Here is a 27,024-nt window from a genome sequence, read left to right as displayed (position 1 = left end):
TTTTTTGGTATTTGTAATTTATTTAGGAATGGCTTCCCTCACTCCACCCTAACTCCCATCCTAAACATATTCTCCTGTATTTTCTTCTGCTATTTTACAGAATTGTGGTTTACACTTAGGGCTTTAATTCACCTATTATGCAGCAGGGAATTAACTTAGTTTTTTTCTGTTGTTTAACCACTTGACCTTTTATTGAGTAGTACACCCCTTTCTCACTGTTTTGAGACACTTATGTTACTTTATGTACATGTGTCTTTTCTGAATTTTGTTTTGTCCTATTGATTTTTAAATTTTTGGTCAGTTTTATTGAAATGTAATTTATATATGTTTAGCGTATAACTCAGTGAATTTTGACAAATAGATTCACAGTCACCGTCACAGTAGCAATAGGCAACGTTTCCATTGCCCCCAAAAAGTTCCCTTGCTCCAGCCAGTCCCATCTCCCCTTTCCTAGAATTTCATATGAATAGAATTATGCAGTTTGTGGTTGTTTTGTGTCAGACTTCCTTTATGTTCATTATTTTGAGATGTAGTCCTTGATCTGTTGATTTAAATTTGTTCATTCCTACACCTTAAATACTATAGCGTTACAATATGTTTTGATCATTGTTATGGCGAGGCCTGCCTTTTGTGTCATTTTTTATAGAATTGTCTTGGCTATTCTTGTGCTTTTTCTCTTTGTGTGAATTAACTATTAAATAACACGTTAGATAAACCTTTTGGGGATTTTGAATGGACTTATATTGAAATAAAGATTATTGTGCTTTCTGCAGGGGAGATTCTATTTAAAATAAGCCCCACTTTAAATAGCATGAGATCACTATAACTTATTGGTAGCTTTCCAAATTAGGTAAGAAATGCTTAGAAATTGATTTCTTCTAAATTTAAAACTGATTACTAAAAAGTATTTTCTTGTTATCATCTTTATCTAGGAAGATGACCTTTGGAAGAGTCAGTGACCTGGGGCAGTTCATCCGAGAATCTGAGCCTGAACCTGATGTGAAGAAATCAAAAGGTTTGTGGTGTTTTTTATACCTTGTTTTTATTCACATTAGTCGTTGGCAATAAGTGAGGGATGACTTAAGATTTAAATTGTTTATTTTGTGAAATAACCACCACATTGTACCCTGTGTTTATAGGCACAAATGAGTGCAATGAGGGCTTGGTATAATCACGTCTCTTGATAATCTTTTCCTCTGAATCAAAAGTTACTGGACTTGCTTTACCATTAAGGAAGGCACACCTAAATGAAAAGTATTGGTCACCTTTTTAATTCATGGGGAAATAGCTAATCCAGGTTGAACTCAAGGTTTATCTTGAGACCTTTTGAATTCTATGAAATTTCCTCAAAATTGTTCAAAGTTATTTTGAAATATATGTGAAAAATACCTGTAGGTTGAAACCAAATTCTTACTCTGTTTAATCAGCAAAAGAGGGTTTGGTCAATTATAAGAGTGAGACAGAAATCTTTTTGTACCCCTCTCTGACTGATTTCAGCTTCGAAACAGTTGGTTTATATAGGAAGATTTTTTGGAAACCAATGTGGTCCATTCAGATGATATCTAGAAACTCTCCAGTGTGGCTATTTTACTGACAGTATTGTCTAGAGTAAAAGATACTAACTTGTGTTAAGAAGAAAGTGCTCCATTTTGTTAATCTTTCTATTGAATTTAATTCCTGGTACAGTTATCTTACTTTTTTTAATGCAACTATTATTTGGGTGATGAATTGCACTCTTTGATGAACAATCTTGTCTTTTGGTCAGGTATACATTTTTTTTTTAAGGTTTTGTGTTGTTGTTGTTGTTTTTTAAGATTTATTTATTTATTTCTCCCCACCCCCTTATTGTTTTTCACTTGCTGTGTCTGTTCATCTTCATTGTTACTTTAAGAGGCACCGGGAGCCGAACCCAGAACCTCTGCTATGGGAGGATGTTGCCTAAACTCTTGAGCCACCTCTGCTCCCTTGGTCAGATATACATTGACAGAGTAAGCAAAGAATGCAATACTTGTTGAAATAATTTAGACGGAAAAAGGACTTGTTATCTAGTTGATCCTTTTAGTTTATCCAAATAATTGATTTCATTTCCTGTTTTGCCAGCGAAGTCTCAAGTACACAGATAGGAAAAGTGTAGAGATTGAAGGATATTCTACATAGTTCATTCATTAACTAATTTTTGAGTGCCTCTGTGTACTAGTCTTTGCTGGGCAGGCTAGAAGATACTGTTCCCATGAATAGGAAATGTACAGTTAAGTAATATTGTGCCTGTTTTTGGGTAAAAGATGAATATCAGGAAGAGGCCACTGGTGGCCTTGGATCAGAGGACGTGCTAGATGACCTCTGTGTTGTTACTGGCCAGGAAGAGTCATCAGGTAGATTTTGCCAATGAGGACAGTCAGGTCTCTGGGGTTAGAGGCACTGTGTTAATAGAAAATCTCTGTGCTCTTTTTTAAGCTGGTCTTATCCCTCTGACAGCTCATGTAGAAGTGCTACCACTCCAGAATATAGGTGTTGTTTGTTTTATATGAATTATATGTTGTAGTTTGTTTTGTATGAATTAAGATATACTATGAGTGGTTAACAGATAAAAGAGAAACTTTTTCTCTCAGAAACTATCTCAGAAAGTATCTCTGCTTACTCTATTCATTCAGTCTCTTCATGTTATTCATTTGGAGATTCTAAAAAATACAGAGCCTGTTCAGAGCCTGTTCTGTGCATCTACTGTTCTAGATGCTGGGAAAAAAACAAAATCCCTGTCTCATGGAACTAACACTGTAGTGGAGGAGACAAAAGACTGATAAAACAGTATATATGTGAAGGACTAGAGGAGTAAACGGGAGTGCTCTTTTAGAGGTCTGGGAAGGCCTCATGAAGGAGGCAGCATTTTGAGCAGAGATTTGAGCCAAGTTGGGGAGTAGTCTCTGGCAGTCTGTAGAGGGAGAGTGTTCGTGGCAGGAGGAGTAAGAAAGGAGGCCCTGAAGCCAGAGAGCTCAGCATGATCAGGGTGCAGCAAGACCACTGTGATCAGAGAGAGTGGAGTGTTTCACCCTGCCAGGGCTGCTATGACAAATACCACATACTGCTTGGCTCGAACAACAGGAACTTACTGGCTCACAGTTTTGGAGGCTAGAAGTCCAACATCAAAGTGTTGGCAGACCACACTTTCTCCCAGATTCTGTAGGGTTCTGGTGATGGCTTTCCAGGAGTCCTCTGTCACATGGTGATTTCTCTCTTCCTGTCTCCTCTGATTCTTGCTGACTTCTCCTAACTGTGTCCAAATTTCTTTCTGCTTATGAGGATTTCAGCCATACTGGAGTAAGGCCTACCCTGGTTCAATTTGACCTCATCCAGATAGGATCTTTGAAGGTCCTTTTTACAAATGAGTTCACACCGCAGGACCAGGGGTTAGGACGTCCTTTGTAGAGGACATGATTCAGTCCATGGGGAATGAGTGGTGGAAAGCAGGTGAAGCTGTGGAAGGGTTAGCAGAGGCCATGGGAAAGACTTGAAAGTGTTGGGAACTCATTGGGCAGAGCTATGGGGTGACGTGATCTGATGGGTATTTTAAAGGGAATGCTTTGGTAGCTGTTTGAAAAATAGAGGAGAGGCAGGGAAACAGTTCCTACCATCATCTAGGGAAGGGAGGATGGTGCTTGTGGATTAGGTTGGTGGTGGAAGAATGGTCAGTTCAGGGACGTATTTGAAGACAGAAGCGACAAGATTACATTTCTGCCAGCAAGCCCATCCATCAAACTACTTGCATTATTAATTTGAGACCTGCTTACATAAAGTAATGAATAATTTCTGCAATTTGGTTAAACATATCCCTGTATCTTGCTTCAGTTAGTTTTCTAGAGGTCTCTTTTAGGTCGAGTATTTTGGGCAGTTTTTTGTTTGTTGTTCATTTGTTTTTTAGGAAACTAGAGATTGAACTTATTCACTAAGCAGGCATATGAAGGAGTCCTCTGTGCCAGGCACTGTGCTATCTAGGGATGCAAATAAAGGGTACAGTGTCTGCCTTCAAGCAGCCGCCAGTCCCCTGGGAAGAGGCAGATTTGTAAACAGAATTTTGATAGTATGATAAGCTGTTAAGTATTGCTATAAAAACTGGGTGGACTGAGTTGGCTTGAATTGCCTAGCCCAGGCCTCAAATACAGACACAACCCTGCTTAGCTGTCCTACTGTTCTTTCCTAATAAGCTTACCTTTTCATTCTTTCCCCACTCTATGAAATAACTTTGTCTCTTCTTGTTACTCAGATCTTCCACATCCCCATGGCTCACTTCATTGTCTGCTGATAGCCTCACATCGTGCTTTATTCTGAAAATAGCAGCCCATAAGATGAGCTCTCCCTCTCCCTCCCCACCACCAAATCTTCATCCTCCCTGCTTCTTTCTCTCCCCATCTTCTTCCTTGGACTATAAGGGAGGGAATGTCTCTTTGGTGTCTAGTTTCTTCACTAATGCATCCCCTCTTGCCTACCTCAAAGGCTTTGCTCCTTTGATTATCCTTTGTTGGTCTTAAATCATCCTTTTCTCTGGTTCCTAGATTATTAGCTGTGGTGTATGAACATATTCTGATAACTCCCACTCTCTTGTTACAAAACAAAACCCTCCCTTGATCTTACATCCCTCCTCCAGCTACTTACTGCCCTACCCTCTGCTGCCCCTTACAGCAAAAACTCTATTAATACTTCCTCACTGCCAGTTTACTTTATTTTTGTACTTTTAAAATAAATTTTAATTAGAGGATAATGCATGAAGCCTTCTCCAGTCACCCTCCCAGCCCCCAGAAGGGTACCCTTTTTCGAGTTTGGTGAGTCTCCTTCCAGATGCACATACTCACATTCCTCAGTCTAGTTCATTGTGCTTTCATCTACTGCTTTTTTAAAACGGCTCTTACCAAGATCATCAGCCACCTCTGTGTTGTCAAGCAAGTGGTTGCTCTTACAATCATCATGCCTTTTGACCTCTCTGCTAACATCAGTGCCTTCTTTGTCACCACGCTCTCCACCTTTTTCCTGTCTCCAGCTGATTCTGTCCCTCTCTCTCACCCTGTGCTCTGCCCCAGCCATCTCCCTTCCACATCTGCACTTTCTCCCAAGGTGATTTCTTCTCATTGTCTGCCTTTCATTGCTGATTATCTCAATTTCCAGACTCCAGCCCAGGCCTTTCAGAATCAGATTTACTTGGTTGATATCTTAGCTTGACTGTCTCTAGGGATCCCCACACTTAATATATGCAAAACAAAATACTTATTTGCCACAAAATCTTTTCGAATTAAATCTTCTGTATTGCACATCATTAACCTACTCATCTCAGTCTGGAAGTCCTTGACTCCCTTTTTTCCTTCAGCCCCACATACCTTCCATCAGTGATTCTTTGTTGATTCTTCCAAAACAGATCTCAATACCTTTGCTTCTCCCTATTTGCCAGTGCCATTTGAATTCAGGTTACCAAAAACCTTTTGCCTAGGCTATTGTAGTTGTCTCCTAACCAGTTTTATTGCTTCTACTTTCACCTCTCCAGTTTTCTTTCCGTATAGCATCGAGTAATCTTTTTAAAGGCTGGATCAGATTACGTCATCTCCTAAATGAAAGCCTTCAGAGGTTTGCCACCTTTTTTTGAACAGCTTTCACTCTTTAGCGCAGCCCAGCAGGCCCAGTATCTTCTCAGCCATGCCATGACTACTTGCTCTGGCTTGCCTCTCTGTCTTCCTTGCTCTCTTCATTCCGGTTACACTGGCCAACTTTCAGTTCCTAGAATAAGCCAAGTTCTGTCCTCCTTCATAACCTGATATGCCTGCAGTTCCTTCTGCCTGGAACCCTCAGCCCTCAGACGTTTGCATGGCTGACTCTTTCTCATCTGTGTGGCCTTTAATTCTGCCTCTTTAGAGAGAGGGCTTCTCTAACCCCCTATTAAAAGTGCTTGGCTGTCCATGCTGAAATATTCGAAGGCTCATGATGTCTGCTGCTTACTCGTAAATGGTTCAGCAAAGAAAATGGTAATAATGATAATAGTTTATGTGTGAAGAAAAACAAATGTAACAAAAAAGCAATTCAATAATATAATACTTCTTGTCTAGGATAAAAGTATCTGATCATTTTATTATATCATTGTTGGTTCTCATTCACAGCACTTCTTAGACTCTGTAATTATTTTTATTTTTACTTGTTTATTTTCTCTCTTTCTCCCACTAGATTAAGTTTCATGAGGGTACCCAGAACTCCACCTGTCACTCAGTAGGTGCTTAGTAAACATTATTAAAAAGAAGTAAGAACAAAGTGCTGTAAGAATTAATTAAGAAAGGTATTTTGGCTTTGATATTGGCATGGTCACCAGTCACCCAAAATCGTACCACCTAAAGAAAACAACTATCAGTGGTTTTGCTTAATTTAATATACCTACACAACAAATCAGGATCATTCTAGTAAGATTCTTTAGAGTAAATTAGCATGTCCCTGTGACATCAGGTTTGACCTTTTCTGTAAAATTAGAATGGTTTCTAGATAATTACCCAGTGAATAAAGTTACAAAAGTAGACCAGGAGACAACCAGCAAGATGGCGGCCAAGTGAGGAGCCCTAGAGTCAGCTTGTGTTACAGGGCAGTTGGTGATCACCCAGAGCTATCTAAAGCATGTGTCTTGGGGCTCCAGGAGACATTAAGAGCATCCTGCAACAACCTTGCAAGAATGGAAGGAGGAGACTGCCCACCTGCAGAGAAGATTCATAAGTAGAGTGCTCCACACTGTGGAGGCTGGTGCCCATCATCCGCTGAGCTATTCCGTGGCTGAAATTGGAAGCTCAACTTTCCAAAAACAGGGGAGGAATAGACAGTTGGGCGCCAGCTTCAGCTACTGGTTAGTAAATTTGGCTAAAATATAATCCTAAGAACAGCTTAAGTTTGAATCTGTCCAAGTCAGAAAGAGGCCGTTAGCCACCATTTTAACTCTGCCCCCAGCATGAGGGGAAGCAGGGCGGGCTGAAAATCACAGTGCTGGTAGGGACTGGCTTCTTTCCACCCAGATTGAACTGCAGCCTAGCCTAATCTAGACTTCAGCCCTGTCTCTGGCAGGGAGGAAGCTGGCGGGACCTGCACCAGCCTCTCCAGGTAACTGCAGGTGCATTCATCTGGCACACACTAAATAGTTGAAAGTCTACCAGGGCAACTGCAATTATTTTGGACCTGCATGGCATAGATTGCTGCCCATACCTGCAGCTCCATCCCTGCCCCAGGCAGGGGAGGAAGGAGCATGAAGCTTCATCAGTCTGTCTAGGCAACTACGAGTGTAGGTCTGCACGATGTGGATTATTACACATGGCTGTGGCTCTGTCCCTATGCCTGGCAAAGGAGAAAGAAGCTTCATTGGTCCCTGGGGGCAGTGTGGGCAGCTTGATCCTTCACAGCTTACAGCACCAACTACAACCTCAGCTCCTACTACACAATCAGCAAGGGAGAAAGTGTAAGAAAGCCCTAAACTGAAGAGAGAAACTGCATCCAGAGTAAACACATCTAGTAAGCTAGATGCCAAGGCACGAACAAAAAATTACAAGAAATGGGAAGATGTGGCCCAGTTAAAGGATAAGATAATCCTCTACATGACATAAAGGAGTTGAGACAGCTAACCTGAGATGTTCAAACAGATCTCCTCAATAAATTCAATGAGATGGTTAAAGAGGTTAAGGATATTAAGAAGACATTGAGGGGAAGTAGTTGTGGCTCAACTGATAGAATGTCCACCTACCATATGGGTTAAGGGTAGGCAGGTCCAGGGTTCTCTACCCAGGGCCCCCTGACCCATATGGTGAACTGGCCCACACACAGTGCTGCTGCGCACATGGAGTGCTGTGCCATGCAGGGTTGTCCCCCGCATAGGGGTGCCCCAAGCGCAAGGAACGCACCCCACAAGGAGAGCCCGCCCAGGAGTGGTGGCACACACATGGAGAGCTGACGAAGCAAGATGACACAACAAAAAAAGCGACAGGGTCTTGCCGCATGACAAGAGTGCAAGCGGACGCAGAAGAACACACAGCAAATGGACACAGAGAGCAGAGAATGAGGGGGAAGGGGAGAGATAAAATGAATCATTAATTAAAAAAAAAAGACACTGGGGGAAAAGGATGTGGCTCAACCAGTTGGGTACCCCTCTACCATATGGGAAGTCCCAGGTTCAGGCCCTGGTGCCTCCTAAAAGACAAGCAGATGCCACCCCTGCTGCAATGAGCGGGATGCTGCCCCTGCCACAAACAACCTAGATGCCACCCCTGCTGCAACAGATGCCACAAGCCAGCGGATGCCACAGCTTGCAGGGAGCAGATGTGGTTCATGCCGTTGGATACTCACCTCTCATGTGGGAGGTCCCGGATTCAGTTCCCGGTGCCTCCAGGAGAAGGCAAGCAAATGGTGAGCAGACAGATGAGAGAACCATCGGGGGAAGGGGAGCAAGAAAGAAAGATAAAGTAAATCTTTAAAAAATCAAAAAAAGACATTGGGTGAGCACAAAGAATTTGAAAGCATACATAGGAAGATAGCAGGTCTTAACGGGAATGAAAGGCACAATAAAAGAAATTGGAAATACACTGGAATCATAATAGATTTGAGGAGGCAGAAGAAAGGATTGGTGAGCTTGAAGACGTGGCTTCTGAAAGCTAACATAGAAAAAAACAGATGAAGAAAAGCATGGGAAAAATTGAACAAAATCTCAGGGAACTAAAGGAAAGCAAGAGACGTGCAAATGTATATGTCATGGGTATCCCAGAAGGAGAAGAGAAGGGAAAAAGGAGCAGAAAGAATATTTAAAGAAATAGTGGTAGGAAGTTTCCCAACCTTATTAAAGGACATAGATATCTGTGTCCAAAAAACACAGCATACTCCAAACCAAATAAATCCAAATAGGCCAACTCCAAGACCAAACTAATCAGAATGTCAAATGCCAGAGACAGAGAATTCTGAGAGCAGCAAGAGAAAAGCAATACATAACATATAATGGATACCCAATAGGATTAAGTGCATATTTCTCATCAGAAACTATGGAGGCCAGAAGACAGAGTATGATATATTTAAGGTAAGATACTCCAAGAGAAAAACTTCAGCCAAGAATCTTATATCTAGTAAGGTTGTCTTTCAAATATGAGGGCGAATTTAGAATATTCATAGATAAACAGAAACAGAGTGTATAACAAAGAGATTGGCCTTGCAGAAAATACTCGAGTATGCTACAGTCTGATAAGAAAAGACAGGAGAGAGAGGCTTGGAAGAAAGTTTGGAAATGAAGATTATATCAGTAAAAGTAACAAAGTCTCAAAAAAGTGGTGAAAATAAAATGACAGATAAAACCCAAAGGTCAAAATAGTGGAATAAGAACTGCCTTTCCAGTAATAACATCGAATGTTAATGGATTAACTCCCCAATCAAAAAACGCAGACTTGGGAAGCAGATTTGGTGCAACGGATAGGGCATCCACCTACCACATGGGAGGTCCAGAGTTCAAACCCAGGGCCTCCTGACCTGTGTGATGAGCTGGCCCATGCACAGTGCTGATGCGCAAGGAGTGCCATGCCACGCAGGGGTGTCCCCCGCGTAGGGGAGCCCCAAGCACAAGGAGTGCGCTCCATAAGGAGAGCCGCCTGGCGCAAAAAAAGTGCAGCCTGCCCAGGAATGGCGCCGTACACTGAGCTGACACAGCAAGATGACACAACAAAACAAGACAGATTCCTGGTGCCGCTGACAAGAATACAAGCAGATTCAGAACACAAAGCAAATGGACATAGAGAGCAGACAACTGGGGGGAGGGGGAAATTTTTTTTAATCTTAAAAAAAAAAAAACGCAGACTAGCAGAATGGGTAAGAAAATGTGAGCCTTCTGTATGCTTACAAGAGACTCATCTTAGGCCTAGAATACCAATAGATTGAAAGTGAAAGACTGCGGAAAGATAATCTACGCAGGCAGTAACAGAAGAAAAACAAAACGAAAAAACTGGAATAGCTAAATTTAGATGAAATAGACTTTAAAAGATACTAGTAATGTACAATTTTAGGAGGAAGTCAGGAAAAAAATTCCCTTTCCAATAGTTGACTAAAAGAACCAAATATTTAGGAATAAACTTAACCAAGGATATAAAGCACCTATATTCAGGAAACTACAACTCATTATAAAAAGAAATTCAAAAATACCTAAATAATTGGAAGAATTGGAAGACTAAATATCATTAAGATGTCAATTCTACCCAAATTAATACACAAACTTAATGGAATCCCAATAAAAATTCCAACAGCTTTTTAAAAATAAATGGAAAACTCATTTATCAAATTTATTTGGAAGGGTAAAGGGGCCCAAATAGCCAGAAACATCTTAAAAAGGAAAAGTGAAGTTGGAGGACTCTGATGGTGACTTTAAATCATATTACCTAGCTCCAGTGATAAAAACAGTATAGTACTGGCATGAAGACAGACGCAGAGACCAATGGAATCGAATTGATGGTTCAGAAACAGATTATCACATCTATGGTCAAGTGATTTTTGATGAGCCTGTCAAACCCACCCAGCTTGGACAGAACAGTCCATTTAGCAAATGGTGTTGGGAGAACTGGATCACCATAGCCAAAAGAAAGAAAGAGAACATTAATCTCACACCTTATACAAAAATTAGCTCAAAATAGATAAAAGACCTGAATATAAAAGCAAAACCATAAAGCTTCTGGAAGAAAATGTAGGAAAACATCTTCAAGACCTGGTGGTAGGTGGTGGATTCTTAAAGGAGATGAGGACTGAGAAGGACTACTGATGCTTAATGTATGTAGAAGTTTTAATTAACTTGACTATAAAAGTGTGGAAATGTGTAGAATTGATGGTAACAAATTATATTGAGTAACAGTGGGTTTAGGGTGGTGCTGCAGGGACAGTTACCGGACATTGTATGTCCTCCCATGGCCCACTGGGTGGACTGTGGTGAGTATGGGCTCTGGTGTGGACCATTGACCATAAGGTGCAGCAGTGCTCAGAGATGTATTCACCAAGTGCAATGAATGTCTCATGATGATCGAGGAGATTGTTGCTATGGGGGGAGGAGTGGCGTGAAGGAGGTGGGGGGTATATGGGGACCTCATAGGTTTTTTTTTTGTTTGTTTTTGTTTTTAAAGATTTATTTTACTTTTATTTGTTTAATTCCCCCCCCTCCCCCGGTTGTCTGTTCTCTGTGTCTATTTGCTGCATCTTGTTTCTTTGTCCGCTTCTGTTGTCGTCAGCGGCACGGCGCCATTCCTGGGCAGGCTGCACTTTCTTTCATGCTGAGCGGCTCTCCTTACGGGTGCACTTCTTGCGCGTGGGGCTCCCCTACGCGGGGGACACCCCTCATAGTTTTTTAATGTAACATTAAAAAGTCAAAGACAAAAAAAGTTAAAAAAAAGTGGGTTTATAAATGGGAATGTGGCTGGAAAGTATAGTCTAGGGACATAAATGTTAATTGAAAAAAAGGTAGAGGGTAATCCAGGGACTGAAATAACACAGTAAACTCAGAAGTGGATGAGAATTGTGGATGATGGTACAGATGCTCGTGTCCTTTGTGAGCTAGAGCAGATGTACATCACTGTTGCAGGGTGATGGGAATGTGGAGAAGCATGGGAAAAATAGAACTGGAATGACCTATGAACTGTGGTTAACAGCAGTACTGTAATATTCTTGCATCAGTGTCAAGATGTACTGTGCTAATAATGGGGGAGTATGGAAATAGTGTGCCAGTATTGGCTACGGACCATGATAAGTGGTAATAGTCTGATGATATTATCTCATAATCTGTAACATGTTCCACCATGGCATGGTGTGTTGATTGGTTTATGGGAATTCTGCACATGTGCATGATTGTTTCACAACTTATATAATAAAAATATATTTTAAAAAATAAGGGAAGCAGATTTGGCTCAATGGATGGAGTGTCCGCCTACCACATGGGAGGTCCAGGCTTCAAGCCCAGGGCCTCCTGACCCATGTGGTGAGCTAGCCCACAGGCAGTGCTGATGTGTGCAAGGAGTGCTGTGCCATACAGGGGTGTCCCCCAGCATACGGGAGCCCCACGCGCAAGGAGCGTGCCCCATAAGGAGAGCTGCCTCACACAAAAAAAGTGGAACTTGCCCAGGAGTGGCACCGCACACACCGAGAGCTGACGCAGCAAGATGACGCAACAAAAGGAAACACAGATTGCCCGTGCCGCTGGCAAGAATAGAGGCGGACACAGAAGGACACACAGTGAATGGACACAGAGAGCAGACAACTGGGGCGGGAGGAAGGGGAGAGAAATAAATAAAAAATCTTAAAAAAAATAATCATAATAGGGTGGGTTGGGGGAAAAATACACCAAATGTAAGATATGGACTATAGTTGTGAGATTTTGATGATATTCTTACATACTTTGTAACTAATATCTCACAACAATGCAAGATGTTGGTCGTGGATTGACATATGGGACCCCTGTATGATGTTATGCATATTTGCTTTGTAAGTCCACAACTTTCACTATACACTTACTATTTATATTTGTTCATGTATAAATGATATAATAGTATTAATAGGGTGAGGTGGGGGGAAAATACACCGAATGTCAGATACTTTGGTTAGTAGTAATATTTTGAGGATGTTCTTTCATCATTAGTTAAAAATGTTTCATAGCAATGCAAGATATTGGTGGTGGGGTGAGATAAGAGAGCCCTTTCTGATGTTATGCATGTTTGTTTTATAAGTTCACAACTTTTACTATATACTTATTGTTATATATGTTTATGTATGAGTGGTATACTTAGATAAATTTTTAAAAATAGACCAAGATATTTGTACATTGATGTTTATTGAGACATTGTTTATAATAACAAACTAATAAAAATGCCCATCAGTTTGACTGGTTATATAAATTTTATGGTCCTTCTACATAATGTTTTGCAATGAATTTCTTTTTAAATAAGGTAGAACTGTATTTAGTAATATGAAAAATTGTCTAAACTATATCAAGTGTGATAATTGACATAACAATGTATATACTATGACTCCTTTTATATTTACTTTTTTTTTTAAATTTCTCTCCCATTCCCTACCCTTCCCCCCCAGTTGTCTGCTCTCCATGTCCATTTGCTGTGTGTTCTGTGTCCGCTTGTATTCTTGGTCAGCAGCACCCAGAATCTGTGTCTCTTTTTTGTTGTTGTTGCATCATCTTGTTGTGTCAGCTCTCCATGTGTGCGGTGCCTTTCCTGGGCAGGCTGCACTTTTTCACACTGGGTGGCTCTCCTTACGGGGCACGCTCCTTGTGCGTGGGGCTCCCCTACGTGGGGACACCCCTGCGTGGCAGGGCACTCCTTGCACACATCAGCACTGCGCGTGGGCCAGCTCCACACGGGTCAAGGAGGCCCGGGGTTTGTACCGCAGACCTCCCATTTGGTAGGCGGACGCCCTATCTGTTGGGCCAAATCCGCTTCCCTATATTTACTTTTATATACCCTCGTATTGTTTTTGAATTGTTACTTGTACATTGAAGAAAAGTAAAATACACAGAAAAATTAAAAATGAGACCATATGCTCCCCACACAGCACTCACTGCTTTAATCCTTTGGTGTGTGTCCTCCTGTATTATTTTCTGTGCTTTTATATATGTATCATGACATAGGGTTTTATTTGTTTACCAAAATGAAATCATACTGAATAGACTCTTTTGTAACCTTTTATTTCTGGGGGGTGGGTGTGAGTTATTAATGACCTATCTTTCCATTTCAGGACATTTTCATTTTGTTGAATACTCAGACCATATTCAGATTTCCATGCTCCACTCTAAAAATGTCCTTAGCACGGCTTTGTTCAGACCAGTATTCAGTGCAGAGCCACACACTGCTTAGTCACCACCCATCCCTCCTCCCCTGGCTTTCTGTTGCACTTAAAATAAAATCGACCCTCTTGGCTGTGGCCTGTTGATGGGCCCTGCCTGCCTGTATAATCTCACGTGAACCACTCTTCCTTCATGTACTAAGCACTTCTTGTAATGTCCTTTATGCTTCCTTTTGTGGACCTTGCTGTTTCCCCTGCTTTCATAAAAGCCCTGCCACCAAGTCTTTTTGTCATCTCAGATATTAACTCTTTATAGAGGTCTTCCCTTCCCAGTTCACATTATCTAAACTCGTACTGTCAACAAACCTTCTTTCTGAAATTATCTTGCTCATTTCTTTGCATACTTGTTTATAGTCTTTTCTTTCCATGACATTTACCTCCATGAGAGCAAGGATTTTTTGTCTGACTAGGCACTATACTCTCTGCATGTAAAATTATGCCTGGTACGTTGTAGACAGTCATTGAATGTTTGTTGACTGAATTAATTAATCTTTTAAAATGTCATCAGAGGTTATCTGAGTGATAAGATTATGGGTCTTATTTAAGAAAAAGTTCCTTTTTAAAATCTTGGTTGACCTTTGTACAGTGACAGACACACTAAGTTCTCTTATCCAAAAATGACTTCATTCTTTTGAGGATACTCACATGCTACCCCCAAATAATGGAGATTTGTTAGCATTTTCAAGCCTGTATAAATCGTCGATGGTGCATCTGAGAATACTACTTCCTTACTCTGAAAGGAAGAGATTGAGAAATAGAGAGATAGTGGCTTGTTTGGTCCACACAGCAAATGAATAGCCGTTCAAGGGCTTTGGTGCAGGATGCCACCTTGACCAGCTGTTTGCAGTTCAGTTCCTCTTCCTTTACCTTCCTCTCTTTAATTGCTGAGGGCAGCTGAAAATAGTCTGTCATTTACAGGGTTAGAGTTTTGTTTTTTTTGCCCCAGAGTATCTGTCACTTTCTTACTGAAAAATCCAACCTGAAGCCTATGAAGTTAGAATTTAGTCCCTAAAGTTATTTTCCCCCTTCTGGGAGAGGAAGGCACCATGAGTGGTACAAACTCGAGTTCAAATGTTTATAAGCTTATATCACTGAAATGCTGATGATATGCTTTCATATCATTGGCATTACAGAGGTGACCACGGGGGCTTGCAGTGGGCCGCCAGGGGCAGGAGTGGAGAATGCTGGTGATGAGCCTGGGTCCCTGGGTCTGGCTAGCTCACCACTTTGTGTCACTGTGCAGGCCCCAGTCTGCTCCATGCCTGGCTACTGAAAGAACAAGTTCTTTTTTGACCCAAAAGAGATCTTGTAATACACAAACTAAGCCAGGGATGGAGCAAACTTGGGGTCTCTCTCAGCCCAGAGAGCATCTCACGTGCTCTTTCACCAGTATCTAAAGCAAAATTCTTTTCCCCTGTCCCACTCCCTGACCTGTGGTACTCCAGTCTCGGCGTCCTTCCTCTCCTGAATGGTGTTCTACTTTGCCACTCTGGGCAGCAGTGTGAGAAGGCCGTGTGGCTTCTGGTTCCAGTGGCAAAGGCCTGATAATATCTTCAGCTCCATTTTCTTCCTCTGTTCCACCTTCTTTTGAGTTTTTTTCCCCCTCCTCATCATGTTTCGTTGTTGAAGTTTGGCAAGTCTTGTTTTCTCACATGGCCTTTTGCTTTTCCTTGATGTTTTCTCATTTTGTTCCCTGATTTGTTGTCCTCACAGTATCCCTAAAGTTTTCATTTGCTTGTTTCTCAGCCCTTTATTTCAAGCAAAAGCAAAATATCCGACACCATATTGTCAGGCCTCATTTTCACAAATGTCTTCATCTGCATTAGGAAGACATCGGGCCCCACTGGCCTTATGAGGACCTCCCTTTCTTCTTCCTCTGCTGGTGACCAAGTTCTTTATTCATATCTTCAGAGGAAAGGTTTTCACAGTAGGCCAATAATAAAACACCTCCCCTGAAGGTTTTTAACCATCCCCAAATCTGGCAAGTTCTTTTTCTTACCACACTGTGCTTCCACATAATCCACTCATTCTTCATAGAGCTATGTCTGCTCCGCCATTGCTAGATTGTTACCCAAGTCAATATCCTTGTTAGTGTTGTGTTTTGCTTTTAAAATGTATGCTGTATATATGTAACACTAGATGATTTCTTTTGAGTGAGGGAAGTAGAAGAAAAATCTAGAACTCTAAAAACAGTATTTAAAAAAAGTTTTTCAAAGTTAAATAGTCTATTTTGGAGGAAATATCAGGTTAATTTATGGTAATATTCCTTAGGATTTTGGCTAGATTGATGCAAGAAAAGAATATCCATATCTGGAATAACAGCCTTTTTAAAAGAACATTTTTGAATGTGAAATTACACATGAAATCTACATTCAATTTTGACTTTGTTTACTAGGATCCATGTTCTCACAAGCTATGAAGAAGTGGGTGCAAGGAAATACTGATGAGGTAAGGTCTACTTTTAGTGAAAAAAGATTGCTGTTTGTAAGTGCCACTTACTAAGTAGGGTTTCAAGTTTCCTCTTACTTTAGTTCTCATGTTTAAGCAGATAGCACATTGATGCTCCCTTATCCAAAATGTAACAAAAGGTGTGGGCCCTAATGAGTATCTAACGGTCACCTTCATCTTCAGTGCAGAGACTCTGACCACTGCAAGATAGCCATGCATTCAAGTTTATATAAACAGATAAATATTGTAACCAGTATAGAAGCAAAAGCTCAAATGTTTCCCTTGGAAAGTGTTACTGTCAGAAGTGGAAGCTTGCTTTTTGAATATTTAAATATATTATTAAGAGTTGGGCATGGAGAAAGAAAAGTGTTTTATTATGACCTTTCAGCATGAAAATGGTCATCATGTTGAGTATCTAGCAGCTGGCTCTAGAAGACAGTGAATGCCATGTTAATGGAGCATAGCCAAGAGGTGGCCCAGATCCCTTCATGTGTGGAAATGTATGTCTTTTCCAAATAAATAGAAATTATAAGCATGCACAGTTGTGTTTAGAGCCATGATAATGTGCTGCTTGATTCTTATAATAAATAACCATTATGAACATTTTGAATTACTTCTTTTAGGCCCAAGAAGAGCTAGCTTGGAAGATTGCCAAGATGATAGTCAGTGATGTTATGCAACAAGCACAGTATGATCAACCATTAGAAAAATCTACAAAGGTAAGGATGACCTGTGGTCTTATCTAGTTGGTATAAAACTGTGAAGAATTACATTCAAGGTATATTTAAAAAAAAAGGAAGGGCGGAAGGAAGAAAGATGAAGGAAGATAAAGGGACTTCCACTTCTGCCTTTTAAGGATTAACTGCTGTGAAAATTATAAACAATTAGAAAACTGATAATGAAACAACTGTTTCTGGATCTTGGACAATAGGCAGTACAGGGCTATAATCCTTAAAAGAAGGGCGACATTTAGGTGGGCCCTAGCTCACTGCCTAAAAGCAGCTTCCAAAGTGCGAGGAAGGGAAAACCACATGGAGCGTGATAGTCTTGATGGATTAAAGAGTGAGAAATTAAAGATTTGGGAGACCAAGTTGGGTAGAAGTTTTAAGAGGGAGCTTCACAGAAAGAAATATATAGAGAGATCCCCTAGAGGCTTATCTGAGTACTGATATCAGTCAACATGGGATAAAAATGCACAAAGACGGGCAAAATAAAATGCCAGAAAATAGTAGCCTAAACAGTTTGTGGAACACAAGGCTAGAAATCGTCTACATTTCTCCCAGCAAGAGTGGAGAGACCTTTTAACACAAGGCATTGTATTAGTGTCCTCTGAAAGTTAAACCCAACCACTGGAGCTAAAGTAGGTCTAGACTAAAGCACCTTAACCAAGCTTAAAACCGGGTTTTGAAAGGATCAGGTGGATGTGTAAGTAACTTACTTGCAGGCCAGAACAAAGGCCAACCCTCTTTAAAGGAATACACCAAAATTCAGCACCCAACAGTGTAGAACTCAAAATGTCCAACATCCAATCAACAATTACCAGGCCTGTAAGGAAGCAGAAAACCTTAGCCTGTAATCTGGAGAAACATCAATCTTTAGAAACAGACCCAGAAATAACATGGATTTATGATGAATTTAGCAGTCAAAACTATTAAAATGTCTATTTTTAAATATTATAATATGTTCATGAATATCAAGGAAATCATGGACATAATGAGAATAGAAATGGAAGATACTTAAAAATGACCCGTGGGAAGCAGACTTGGCCCAGTGGTTCGGGCGTCCGTCTACCACATGGGAGGTCCGCGGTTCAAAGCCCGGGTCTCCAGGCCTCCTTGACCTGTGTGCAGCTGGCCCATGCACAGCACTGATGAGCACAAAGAGTGCCCTACCACGCAGGTGTGTCCCATGCGCAAGGAGTGCACCCCGTAAGGAAAGCCGCCCAGCGCCAAAGAAAGTGCAGCCTGCCCAGGAATGGCACTGCACGCACAGGGAGCTGATGTAACAAAAAGAAACACAGATTCCCATGCTGCTAACAATAACAGAAGTGGACAAAGAACATGCAGCAAACAGACAACAGAGAACAGACAACTGGGGCAGGGGGAGGGGAGAGGAAAAAAAAATCTTAAAAAAAAAAAAAAAGACCCAAATGGAATCTCTAGAAATAAAAAATCCAGTATTGGAAAGAAAAGTACAACTCCATGGGATTAACAGTAAATTAGAAACCACCTAAGAAAAGATCCGTGAAAACAATGGAAACTACCCAAAATGAAGTACAAAGACAAAAAAGACTGGGAAGAAAACAATAAAACCAGAGACTCAGGAAATATGAGGTAGTATCATAATCCGAGTCCCAGACAAAGGAAGTAGAGTCCAGAAAAAAATGACCAAAAAATTTCCAAATTTGATGAAAGCTGTAAGCCCATAGATTCATAGACAAAATAAAGATAAGCACACCAAGGCCTGTCATATCAAATTGCTGAAAATCAATAATAAAGAGGAAAATCTTAAACATAGCCCAAGGAAGAGGCATATTACATACAGGGAAACAAAAATAAGAATAACAGCAGACTTTTTGTCAAAATGTATGCAAGCCAGCAGACAATGTAGCAACCCACACCTTTACCCAAAATGAAAGACCATCAACCTAAACAGTGAATATATATTTAAAAATAAGGTAAAATGGCTCTGGAAAGTTGTTGTATTCAGACTATGTAAAGAACTCACAGTTCACTAGTAAGACTGTCAATCTAAGTTTTTTTAATGGGCAAAAGATAGGAACTGACTTTCATCCAAAAAGATACATGGATGGCAAATATTCACATGGAAATATACTCAATATTATTAGACATCAGGGAAAACCAAATTAAAGTCACAATGTTATATCACTATATACCCAAGTGAATGGCTAAAATTAAAAATATTGGCTATATAAATGTTAGCAAGGATGTGGAGTAACTTGAACTTTGAATACATTGCTAGTGGAAATGCAAAACAGTATAACTGCTTCAGAAAATAGTTTGGCTATTTCTTGTCAAGTGAAATATAAACTTACCATATGTCTCAGTAAACCCGCTTACTTGTAGGTAGTACCCAAAAGAAATAAAAACATGTATAAGGAAAGACCTGTATGTGAATGACTACAGCAGCTTTATTCATAATAGCCAAAAACTGGAAACTGTTCAAATATCTAGCAACTGATAATTGGACAGACAAAATTGTGGTATATCAATACAATCAAATACTATTCGCTAATAGAAGGGAATGAACTAATAATACAAACACTAATGTGGATGAAACTCAGAAGCAATGTGCTAAGTTTAAAACCAAGCACAAAACTCTATGTACTGTATGGTTCTGTGTATGTAAAATTCTCAAGAAGTCACAGCTATAGTACTAGACTGCTGATTGGTATTTGTTTTGGACATGGAGGTGAGGAGAGGGATAAACTGCAAAGGAGTATGAGGGAACTCTTTGGGTCATGAAAATGTTCTAGATTTTTCTTTTGGTGATGGACACACAACTTGGGTATATTTCATTATGTGTAAATTATACTTAAAGCTGATTTTATATTTAAAAAAGACATGCTAATTTATAAATGAATCTTGCTTATATCTTTTATGTATTTTGCCTCAATTTTTTTATCACAATATTTTGGCTTGTAATTTAAAAACTCATGTAGTGCTGAGGAAACTTAGACGAAAGTACAGAACAGTCTTCAGCCCCACTTTTCCCCTGTTGTTATGCTATCTCATTTCTCAGAAGCATCCACCTTCAACTTTTGTATGTTTCTTCTAGGATTGATTTCCATATTACTAAATAAAATTCAAATATTGTTCTTTTAATTTATCAATTTTTAGACATTTGATTTCTTAATATTAAGTGAGGATTTTAACCTCTTTCTAATGTAGTTTTAGTGACATCGTTAGGTAAGTCTATATTCAATGTCTTTATCATGACTATGCAAATATTTTCCATGACTAGATGAATTTTTAGTTTATCATTATATTTCTTTTCTTGTCCAGCATTTCATTTCTCCTAGGGTTAAGAGTGACCTCATTTATACTTGCTTAACTTTGTATGTACTTACCATTGATTTTTCTTTAAATTTCTCATTAATTGTGTAATACTTATTGCGTTATTATTTTCCACACACTGAACTGTATCAGGAAATCTGATTTCTATTTTGGTGTAGTACATTCTTGAGTAAATTCCTGGAAAGCGTGGGAAATTATTGATAGTTTTGCTGAAAATAGAGTTATAGATTGGGAATAGTTTTCTCTCAGAATTGTGAAGGCACTGCTCCATTTTCTTCTAGCTTCTAGTGTGCTATTGACAATCTATATCTTTTTTTTTTTTTCTTTAATGCTTGCTCTATGACCTGTTCTCTCTAGAAACTTCTGTCATCTTTTCTAATTCTTTAAATCTTTTTCTTCTCTTGTTATCTATATTTTTGTCTTTTTCAGTCCTCTTTCTGGGAAATTTACCACCCCCCCCCAAAAAAATAATCCATATCCCATAGAGGTAATAGCTTACCTTAAGGTATTAGTGATAGTTTTGGGAATTTTTAAAAAATACTTTTAAGGTTTTTAGAAGGCTGTTTTCCTCTAAGTTCTTTGTTTCTTGTTTATCTTGGTCCCTCTTGCTGCTTTGTTGGAGCCTTCTCTTTGGTCTCTGATCTCCTGTCTGCTCATAATTAAGTTAGACATTGAAAAGCTTAGTGGAAGCTCTCCAGGTGGAAATGGAAGTTGTTGATTGGAGGGCTTGATTATAAGATATTTCAGAGGCCTGCTGAATTTTTAGTTGCAGACTTGTAAATGTCAGTACTAATAGGTCTTTTTTCTCATCCATTTGCATTTCTCCAAACAAGAGTCTCCCATTGTTCCCTAGCTCCAGCATTCTGGAGCTGGAAGGAAGGGCCTGGAAGGAGTGGGGACAGGGGTGGAGTCCATGGTACCTTTCAGTGTGCAGAGTCCTCTAAGTCTCCTGCTTTCACTCCAGCATCTTTCCTGGACTTTTCCTCCGCGCCTCACCTTACTGAGCCCCGAGCTGTCCTGGTTGACCTTTCCTTGGGAATATACCTCCTGTTTCCCTCGGGGCGGATGAGGACAAGCAGTCACCTGATCAGCCGGGATGGGACGGGGACCTTGCTTCCAAACTCCTCCTCTGTGTACTCTCCTCCTTCACCTCTCTTTTGTACCTGGTGTCTGGATTCCTGAACCATTAGGATTCCGAAGGGCAAATCGGCTTGTTCCGTAGACCTGTTTTTCACCCCGCAGGCTCTGGGATTGATCCTTGCCTGCTCAGTCATTTTACATCCCTCCGTCCGCTTGTTTGGCATTATACAGGTGTTTGCTAATTTCATCAAAGATGGAGCTAATAACTTCGTTTCTATTTTTTCTTGTTTTGGGTTGGGGTTTTTTTTGTTTTATTTTAAGGAAAGAGGGACATGTGTTTTTATCTCAAAACTGAAAGTCCTTGTGTACCTTCAAAAAAAGTAATTGTGGGGGAGTGGATGTGGCTTAAGTGGTTGAGTGCCAGCTTCCCACATGAAAGGTTCCAGGTTCAGTCCCAGTGCCTCCTTAAAACAAAAAAAACAACCAGGAAACAAACAACTCAGGGGAACCAATGTAGCTCAGTGGTTGAGCGCTGGCTGCCCACATGAGGTCAAAGGTTCAATCCCCGGCCCTAGTACCACACACAAAAAAAGTAATTGTATAAGTTGTAATTGCATCCCCAGCCTGATTTTTTTAATCCTTTTATTTTTATTTTTTTATTTTGTTGTTTGGAACAATGTAGATAGCATTAAAGTGAACCATGCATAGTGAAACAAGAAATTTTCAATGGTAATCCCTTAGCAGTAAAGTTATTTTGAGGAAATCTTCTAACATTTTTTTTCTGTGCTAAAATATTCATAACAAAATTTAACGTTTTTAAATATATTTCCATGGTATTAAATATATTGACAGTGTTGTGTAACCAATGTCACTGTCTATTTCCAAAACCTTTTCATCATTCCAAACAGAACTCTGCATCCATTAAGCAATAACCCGCCATTCCTTCCTCCCCACAGCCCCTGGTAACTTCTGATCTTCTTTCTGTCTCTATGAATTTGCCTATTCTAGGTACTTCACATAAATGGAATCATACAGTATTTGTCCTTTTTTTTTTTTTTTAAAGATTTATTTTTATTTATTTAATTCCCCTCCCCTCCCCCAGTTGTCTGTTTTCTGTGTCTTTTTGCTGCATCTCGTTTCTTTGTCTGCTTCTGTTGTCATCAGCGGCACGGGAAGTGTGGGCGGCGCCATTCCTCAGCAGGCTGCTCCCTCCTTCGCGCTGGGCGGCTCTCCTTATGGGTGCACTCCTTGCGCATGGGGCTCCCCTACGCGGGGGACACCCCTGTGTAGCACAGCACTCCTTGCACGCATCAGCACTGCGCATGGGCCAGCTCCACACGGGTCAAGGAGGCCCGGGGCTTGAACCGCGGACCTCCCATGTGGTAGACGGACGCCCTAACCACTGGGCCAAAGTCCGTTTCCCATATTTGTCCTTTTTATCTGGCTCATTTTACTCAGCATAATGTTTTCAAGATTCATCCATGTTGTAGCATATATCAGAACTTCGATTCTTTTTTATGGCTGAGTAATATTCCATTGTATGGCTATACCACATTTTGTTTATCCATTCATCTGTTGATGGACACTTGGGTTGCTTCTACCTTTTGGCACTTGTGAAGAATGCTGTGATAAACATTGGTGTACAAGTGAATGTTTGAGTCCCTGCTTTCAGTTTTTGGGTATGTAGGAATGGACTTGTAATTATATGTCCGACTTTCTGAGGAACCGCCAAACTGTTTTCCATAGCGACTGTACTATTTTACATTCCCATCAGCAATGCACAAGCATCCCAGTGTCTGCATCCTTACCAACACTTGTTATTTTCTGCATGAAGTGGTATCTCATTATTTTGATCTGTGTATCTGTAATGATTAGTGATGTCGAGCATCTTTTCATGAACTTACTGGTCATTTATATATCTTCTTTGGAGAGATGTCTCTTTAAGTCCTTTGCCTATTTTTTAACTGGATTGTCTGTTAGACCACTGTCAGATTTATGATTTCCAAATATTTTTCTGTAGTTATCTGTCAAGTTTCTCAATAATGTCCTTTGTATGAAAGTTTTTCATTTTGGTCAAGTCTAGTTTATTTTTTTCTCTTGTTGCTTGAGCTTTTTGTATCATGTCTAAGAATCCATTGCCAAATACAAGGTCATGAAGGATTTACCCTTATGTTTTATTCTAAGAAGTATATGGTTTTAGCACTTCTTTTTAGGTCATTGATCCATTTTGAGTCAGTTTGTTTACATGATGTGAGGTCGGGATCCAATTTGTTGGTTTTTTTTTTTTAAGCTACATTGGCTCCTGCCAGCACCCTTAGTTGAAGAGACCATTTTTTCCCTCACTGAATGGACTTGGCACTCTTGTCAAAAATAGCAGGCCATAGATAAATTTTATGGAAGTTTCATTAAGTTTAGAACTAGTTTTAAATAAACAGCCTTTAAGGAAAAAATGTGTAAGTGTATAAAGATTCAGGAAAGAGTGCACTATGTTAAACCTAAATTTGGTATCATGTAATTGTCAGCCCCCAAAAATTGAAACACTGATTACAACCTTGTGTCACTCTACCTGCATCAGGTCCCCCAGTCTTTGCGTGTGCTTCCCTCTGCTTGGCTAATTCCTCCTCTGAGGTCTCAGCACAAATGCAGCTTTCTTAAAGAAGCTTTTCCTGCCACACACTCTGATTTTTCCATGTGAGTCCCTGAGGACCTCCTACTATGAGAAATGGGGTTTGAGGTGACTTTTTTTACTACCTCTGTCCTCACCTTTACAGCTATTTACCCAACTCCTTGTCCTTCCAGTAATGGTTAAGTCAGTTCTTATTGTCTACTTTATTATGGCTATGTAAACAGTAGTCCTTTCTTGAATAAATGTTTTTCCTGAAGATAGAAATAGCTGTTTCCTCCCTTTGCTTGGTTTTCTATGTATTTATCATTGCTACAACCCTAAACTCTGCACCAGATTCCTAACTGTCCTCTCAGGATGCTTAGTGATGCCAGGTACCAACAGTTTTCTGCTCTTGGTAAAATCTCTCCTGGAACCTTCTGGCAGCCTCAGGATGCCCTCTTGGCCTGTTGTACGTTCTTCATCTAGGTACCTCCTACTTCCTAAACCTCAGGTCACTTTTCTTGGTTTATTTGCTTGTTTTGGAGAAATACATCTTCCCGTAGCTTCCTGAGCAAACATACAAATTTTCTGAGAACTTGCATATCTGAAAGCCTATTTTTATTTGGTACTTTGGCTAGGCCAGGATCATTTTCTTCCAGAATTTTGAAGGTGTTGGCTCACCTGGCTTCTGTGGTTGCTATTGAGGAGTCCAGACCATTCTGCTTTAGTCTCTGTATAGCCCCTCCCCCCACCCCCTTCTTGGAAGATTATTGGATCTCTTCTTTATCCCAGTCTGAAATTTCAGGATTATTTGTACCTTGGTATAGTCTAGTTTTATTTATTTATTAAGATTTATTCATTTATTTCTCTCCCCCCTCCCCCCACCTCAGTTGTCTGTTCTCTGTGTCTGTTTGCTGCGTCTTCTTTGTCTGCTTCTGTTGTTGTCAGCGGCACGGGAATCTGTGTCTCTTTTTGTTGCTTCATCTTGCTATGTCAGCTCTCCACGTGTGCGACACCATTCTTGGGCAGGCTGCACTTTCTTTCGCGCTGGGCGGCTCTCCTTACAGGAGGCACTCCTTGCACATGGGGGCTCCCCTACATGGGGACACTCCTGCGTGGCGCAGCACTCCTTGCGCGCATCAGCACTGCACATGGACCAGCTCCACACAGGTCAAGGAGGCCCGGGGTTTGAACCGCGGACCTCCCATATAGTAGACGGACGCCCTAACCACTGGGCCAAGTCCGCCACCCCAGTATGGTCTAGTTTTAATCCATTGTGCTTGGAAGCCCCTTTAGTCAGGATATACGGGAGATTATCTAGAATTCTCTCTTTGTTCCCACTTTCCCTTTCGTTACTCTTTTCTCTCTTCCTGGGATTTGTATTATTCAAATACTGAACCTCCTGGACTTGTCTTGTAATTTTATCTCTTCTCTATTTTCTAGTCCTTTGTGTTTTTGATCTAAGAGGTTTTCACAACAGGAGATACCCCAGACTTTCTATTGAGTTTTTCATACCTCTCTATTTTTTGGTAAAATATTTTATATATGTGTATATATGCACACACACACAAAAGTATATGATATATGTATATAATTTTATGAATAATAATTAACACTTTTTATTTCTAATGGGTTTTTTAAAAGATTTATTTATTCCCCTCCCCCCCCCCCCCCCCCCCCCGCTCTGGTTGTCTGTTCTCTGTGTCTTTTTGCTGCATTGCCTTCTTTGTTCGCTTCTGTTGTCAGCGGCACGGGAATCTGTGTTTCTTTTTGTTGCGTCATCTTGCTTTGTCAGCTCTCCGTGTGTGCGGTGCCATTCTGGGCAGGTTGCACTTTCTTTCATGCTAAGCGGCTCTCCTTATGGGGCACACTCCTTGCACGTGGGGCTCCCCTACACAGGGGACACCCCTGTGTGGCCCGGCACTCCTTGCATGCATCAGTACTGTTCATGGGCCAGCTGCACACGGGTCAGGGAGGCCCGGAGTTTGAACCATGGACCTCCCATGTGGTAGGCAGACGCCCTAACCACTGGGCCAAGTCCGCTTCCCTCTAATATTTTTTATAAAATTAATTTTATTTATTTATCCCCCTCTTGTCACTTGCTTGCTGTCTGCTCTCTGTGTCCATTCACTGCGCGTTCTTTCTGTGTCTGCTTGTTTCCCTTTGTTGCATCATCTTGCTGCGCCTGCTGTCCATGAGCGTGGGCCGTCAGCTTTCCTCAGGCGTGGACCAGCTTCCGTTCACAAGGAAGCCCTGGGAGGCAAACCCAGGGCCTCCCATGTGGTAGATGGGAGCCCAGTTGGTTGAGCCACATCCGCTTCTCTATGTCTAATATATATTTAATGTTCAAGAGCTTTTTGTTCTTTGAATGTTGCTTTTAAATAGCATAGTTTTGTTTTTCAGATGCAGTATATCTAATAATCTCTGTAAACTTCCTCCACATTTTCTTTTTCACCCTACCGTATCTCTATTTCATTTAAGTTCCTCTCTCTCTCTCTTTGTCTTTCATGTTAGAGGCTTTCTTCAGATTTCTCGTGTTTTCTGGCTGGCTGTTCATATGTAGGTGTGGAGTTCTAAAAACTGTTTGATAGCTAGGCATTTCCTTGTGGAACCCTGATAATAGAATCTTTTTCATTTTTAAGTTTTTTTCTTCTTGGACTGGTCATATTCCTCAGAGAAAACTCCCACTTTCCTGCCTTGAGGATAAAGACCAGGCTGTCAGAGTTCTAGAAGCCAAAAAGAAGGAAGCTAGAGGGGTCCCAGTGTTAATTATATACACCCCTCCTTCATTTCCTTTCTCAGTACAGCAGCAGCCTTGCCCTCAGTCATGCCCCGTGTTTGATTCTGCTCAAAGAAGGAAGCTTGGATTTTTCTGCTAGGGTTGGGGTGATGGTGGGAGTGCCTCGCTGATGAGGTTTGCAGAAAATAACTGGATCTCACTGCTTCCGAGGCAGTGTTTTAACAAGCCCTCATGTTTCACCATTCCCATTCCCT

At 40.7% G+C, this 27,024-nt stretch overlaps 1 protein-coding gene across 3 annotated transcripts in view; it reads left to right on the top strand.

Annotated features, from left to right (window-relative positions):
* Positions 1–27,024, top strand: part of AKAP10 (A-kinase anchoring protein 10) — a 108,974-nt gene that overhangs the window by 66,971 nt on the left and 14,979 nt on the right. For all 3 annotated transcript variants that reach the window (XM_058283385.2, XM_058283384.2, XM_058283386.2), the window contains exons 12-14: positions 933–1,015; positions 16,256–16,308; positions 16,932–17,027. In XM_058283385.2, the coding sequence (XP_058139368.1) occupies positions 933–1,015; positions 16,256–16,308; positions 16,932–17,027 (232 nt within the window). The remainder of the gene's footprint in view (positions 1–932; positions 1,016–16,255; positions 16,309–16,931; positions 17,028–27,024) is intronic.

The sequence above is a fragment of the Dasypus novemcinctus genome, chromosome 21 (assembly GCF_030445035.2).
Source record: "Dasypus novemcinctus isolate mDasNov1 chromosome 21, mDasNov1.1.hap2, whole genome shotgun sequence".
NCBI classification, from domain to species: domain Eukaryota; kingdom Metazoa; phylum Chordata; class Mammalia; order Cingulata; family Dasypodidae; genus Dasypus; species Dasypus novemcinctus.
This window is presented reverse-complemented; position numbering and strand designations above follow the sequence as displayed.